The sequence below is a fragment of the Littorina saxatilis genome, linkage group LG17, assembly GCF_037325665.1.
Source record: "Littorina saxatilis isolate snail1 linkage group LG17, US_GU_Lsax_2.0, whole genome shotgun sequence".
Taxonomy (NCBI): Eukaryota; Metazoa; Mollusca; class Gastropoda; order Littorinimorpha; family Littorinidae; genus Littorina; species Littorina saxatilis.
In genome coordinates this window covers 71,022,392-71,027,187 of record NC_090261.1, presented here as the reverse complement: position 1 = coordinate 71,027,187, position 4,796 = coordinate 71,022,392, and the positions used below count along the sequence as shown (strand labels likewise).

Genomic DNA, 4,796 nt, shown 5'->3' with positions numbered 1-4,796 from the left:
TAAAAGTGTGCGACACTATGAGTTTGTCTGCAAGTTTTAAAGACGCAAGTGAAATCAGCTTTGACGTAACTTTATTATAATCATTCAAGGGACATGGAAATCATGACATTTCCTTAGAGCTGTGATTGACAGAATTTGTAATCAAGCCTAAGTGTTCTTACTTTTCATGTTGAATAAATACGCTTTCCAGGAGGTTGACCTGGCTATGTCTGGCTTTTCTGTGAGCGCTGAGCGAGCCGAAGTGTCCGACTACACCATGGGCTTCTACCATGATGACGTCATTCTGATGACGACCTTTCCTGACGCCGCTCCTGCGGGCTGGATGTTCTACGTTAAACCTTTCAACTGGCACGTCTACCTGCTGCTGGGATGCTGTCTGCTGCTAATGACAGTTGTTCTGTCGATTATGGACATAACCTTCGTCAGAGAGAACGCCCGCTGTCCTTTAACTGGAGAGAAGAAAACAGGTCTTGCTTTCATCGCTTCGTGGACTTGGAAGGCCTTTGAGGCGCTGTTTGGAGGACTCATTGGTCGAGGTTTGTGGGCTGACACCTGATCAACTGTACTGTCTCTACAACCTTAATACGAACATATCGCCGTTGACAAGAAAATATTGTGGTTGACACCGTCCTCATTCGGAATGGCACGCACGGAATATGTAATTAATAGAAACTCTTCAAATTTACTCAATGTGTATATATTGGCTTTATGTATTGCGATAGACTTGGATTGAGAGGGAGTCGAGGGTGAGTGTGTGTGTGTGTGTGTGTGTGTGTGTGTGTGTGTGTGTGTGTGTGTATGTGCGTGTGTGTGTGTGTGCGTGTGTGCAATGCATTCTATGCATATAGAATGTTCAATGCAGAACACATGGCGCCCCATTCAAAGGGCAGTGCAATATTACTTTGGTCAAGTTTACACGTGTTCATTTTCTTGTTGCAACATTTCCCTCGGTGTGTTCCAACGGCAATACCATATGTTACAGCCGTAGCACACGAAGCTGTCTCAAGGAGCGGTCGCGTGTTACTATGGGCCTGGATGCTGATGTGTTTGGTAACGGTTGCTGCCTACACGGGGAAGCTGACGTCAAACTCCGTGGTTACCAAGCAACCAGTTCCCTTCAACTCACTCAGCGAGCTGGTTCAGAGGACTGACTACCGTTGGGGCCTTGCCAAAGGAACCCTGGAGGAGCATACTTTTGCTGTAAGAGATTTGAACATATCATTATGTACATAGGTAACTGTTGATTTGATTGCTGTATTCTTGTTGAATTGTGTATTTTAATTCAGTGTTACCTTTGTGTTCTATTAAAAAACCCAAAAAAGGTAGGTTGTTGGAACGTTTGTTATTGACAAAACAATACATCCACACATATATCGACCCAACGGTCTTTTAAGTGCACAGACACACAATTAATAACGAACACTTATTTTCATTTTTTTTAGATTCATTCGCTTGCGGCTTCGTGGCAGGCGGAAAAAAAACCCAGCCAGATATAAAGTTTTCGTTATTAATTGCTTGTCTGTGCACTTAAAAGACCGTTGGGTCGATATATTTGTGAATGTATTGTTTTGTCAATAACAATCCAACAACCTACCTTTCTGTTTTTTGATTCTGAATTTTGGAACGTTGGCAGTCTCTTTGAACCCTAACGTGTCGTCATCTTGTCATGGTTTGTGCTATGGTGTGATGATGGTCAGTGGTGCTTGTGGCATGGATGGGGGAGGTCTCATTTGAAGCTGTATCCCATCAGTGAGCTGGTCGGTACCTGGCCTAAAGGCGGTCCTTTATTCAGCCCGAAATCGACTTCTCGAAGACTACGCGAAGACTTGTTACCAAAAACTCAGTGCTGAACCTCCGTGCGGCCAGCTTCGCCAAGTATTCTTCGCGTTGTCCACTTCGCCCAATCAGAGACATAGATAGAATGTCTCTGGCCCAATTAAGGACAGGCTTCAATCCAGGATTGTTAACAGCATTACGTGCCTCTAAGCTCTTATTTTCAACATTTTGCCTTCGATAGCTCGACAAATTGTGAGTTAAAAGCGCACACATACCCTTTTCAAAACTCCATAGGACCCATATAATCCGCAACAATCCACCCCTATCACCCCTTTCACACAGCGGGAAAGAAGTGACTCTTTAATGACACCAGGGGGGGGGGGGGGGGGGGGGGGTTGGTTAATATGGGGTAAACATTAGGTCTCACTAATTATCTTGGCACACCAGCTCGCTTACAAATGTTGTGGTTGATTTGGAAAAGAATTACGAAAATGACCGCCTATGGCATATCCCCTACTTCATTCATGATACAACCACTGCGTGTGCGTTCTGATAGATGTAAGGGGCATGTATAGGGCACTTCAAAATAAGATAGTTCGAGAAACATGTAGGCTCTAGTGATAGTGCTGATATCTCAAGGTTGGTTCGGGTCACTAACGCAAGACTCGTTGACTTGGACAGACGTCAAACCTCTCAGACTACCGACAGTACTACGAGCGTGCCGAACGGACAGGCGAGGAACCCGTGTCCGAGCTGTTAGCGGGCAACTTTGTCCAGGTGACGTCTGCCGCCTTTTACAGAGTCCAGAAACAAGTTAATTGCAGGATGGCTGTGGTCAAGGAAAGGCTCTACCAAGACACCTTCGCCATTCACCTGCAGAAAGATTCTCCCTACACCGCCCTGTTTAACCAAGTGTGAGTTCTCGTTTGTACTGGGAGTGATGAATTGATGTCTGAAGTGTGTGTGTGGTGGGCGGCGGGGGTCGAATGGGTGGTGTGTGTTTGTGGTTTGTGTGTGGTTTATGTGTGTGGTGTATGTGCGTGTGGTTTGTGTGTGGTGTGTGTGTGCGTATGTGAGTGTGGTTTGTGTGTGGAGTAGGGTGTTTGTGTGTGTGTGGTTTGTGTGTTTGTATGTGTGTGTGTGGTGTGTGTGTATGTGTGTGTCGTTTGTGTGTTGGGGTGGGTGTTTGTATGTGTGTGGTTTGTGTGTGTGTGTGTGTGTTGTGTTGTGTGTGTGTGTTAGTGTGTGTGTGGTTGTGTGCGCGTGCGCGTGTGCGTGTGTGTGTGTGTGTGTGTGCGTGCGTGTGTGTATGTGTGTGTGAGTGTTTTTGGCGGGGGGTTGCGGAAAGGGGTAGTGTTATGATGTGTGTATGCTTGTGGGGGGTTTGTGTATGCGAGTATGCATGCATGCGTACGTAGCTGTGTCGTGGGGTGTGCGGAGTAGGAGCTAGGGAGAAGGGTTAGATCCATTTTTCGCTTGCCACTTTGTCTCTGACAATGTTTGAAGCTTACTTGTCCCACTGTTGAGGTAAACACACAGCTCATACATAGCGTCTGAGATCACATTGAGACTCGCCGCCCACTGTCACCCGAAGATGTGACGACTCCTGGCATGAGGTGCACGAAGCAAAACTGAGTGCCGCCCAAATGGGTGTCACGCAGCCGCGGGGTCGGATTGGTTGAAATCAAGATTTGTTGTGATTTCAACCAATCAGAACCCGTGGCTTGTTCCCAACCAGTTGGGTTGCACCCAGTTTCGCTTCGTGCACCTCATCCCTGAACTCTCAGACGCTCTGTTTGCGCACATCTAAATATAGCCTACATGCATATGGTCAGTATTCGTCTGTTTCCAGGCTGGCCCGAGCCACAGAGCAAGGACTTCTGGACTACCTGAAGCGCGAGTGGTTCCCACAGGAATCTAGTTGCCAGGACAACGAGACCCGAGTGATGCCAGTATCTGTGGAACTGGTCAAGACAGCCTTCATCATAGCAGCCCTGGGTGTGCTCGCGGCCGCAGTTGTGCTGATACTCGAGCGTCTGATCAAAGGTGGAATAACACTTTGAATATAAAGACGGCTATAACATGGCCATTTCTGCCAAAAGGTACACTGTTTATCTAAGCCTCTGATTGGAGACACACGGGGTCAAAATTAGATCAAATTGTAAACAAACTTTACTGTGCGCACTGACTCCCGCTTCAAGTTCATTTCTTACAAGAAAATTGGTTGATTAAAATCAACATGGCCGAAGCAATGTTTTTATAAAAGAAGCGGTATTGTACGGGCACATGTTGTATTTGGGTTACATGTGTTGCAGAGTATTTGAAAAATCGTAGGCATAAAACATGCAAAGAAGAGTGATAGGTCCCTGTTGTGAATATAGTCAAGTGGATAAATTGATTATTTATGTATCACACTAGTTTGCAGATACTTTGCAAACATATGAATTGAAAACCTGCATGTCGTAATTTCTTTTTTTGGTGGCTTTATTGAATACTTCAGGCAGTGACTTTTCCCTGTCCAGTTTCCTCTTTCGTCTCGCTTACGTACCCTCTCTTACCCCCCCCCCCCCCCCTTCCCCTTCACTCCCTGTACCCAGCCCCGACAGCACAAACTTCTAATCTGCAAGGCAGAGTACACACTTTCTAAAAGGAAGACTACTCCTCTTTAATTATATCCAGAGATCTTCCAGCTGTCTCCACCATCAATCAATTAATATGAAGCTTATATAGCGCGTATTCCGTGGGTACAGTTCTAAGCGCTTGTCGAAGAGTTGTCAACACAGGACTAACAAAGAAGCTAACATCTACAGACGGACACGAACCCTATCACACACTAGCAAACCCTGATACACATACAACAAACAACTGTTTAACAACAATGTACACATCAATAGCTAGGTCCAAATAAAATAATATTAAACACAAAGAAAACACCTCTCACAGAGCACAGCACAAGAATGTCTTTTGGGGCACAACACATCACGTCGAACATGAAAGTCGCAGCCAGCTACGGGAAGAAC

General features: G+C 45.8%; 1 protein-coding gene across 1 annotated transcript; it reads left to right on the top strand.

Moving 5' to 3' along the window:
* The first annotated feature begins 219 nt into the window (after positions 1 to 219).
* On the top strand, positions 220 to 4,131 carry LOC138953911 (glutamate receptor ionotropic, delta-2-like). The gene is made up of 4 exons (XM_070325893.1): positions 220 to 536; positions 983 to 1,200; positions 2,458 to 2,690; positions 3,629 to 4,131. The coding sequence occupies exons 1-4, from the start codon at positions 257 to 259 to the stop codon at positions 3,837 to 3,839; spliced, it is 942 nt and encodes a 313-aa protein (XP_070181994.1). The 5' UTR covers positions 220 to 256; the 3' UTR covers positions 3,840 to 4,131.
* Positions 4,132 to 4,796: the final 665 nt, after the last annotated feature.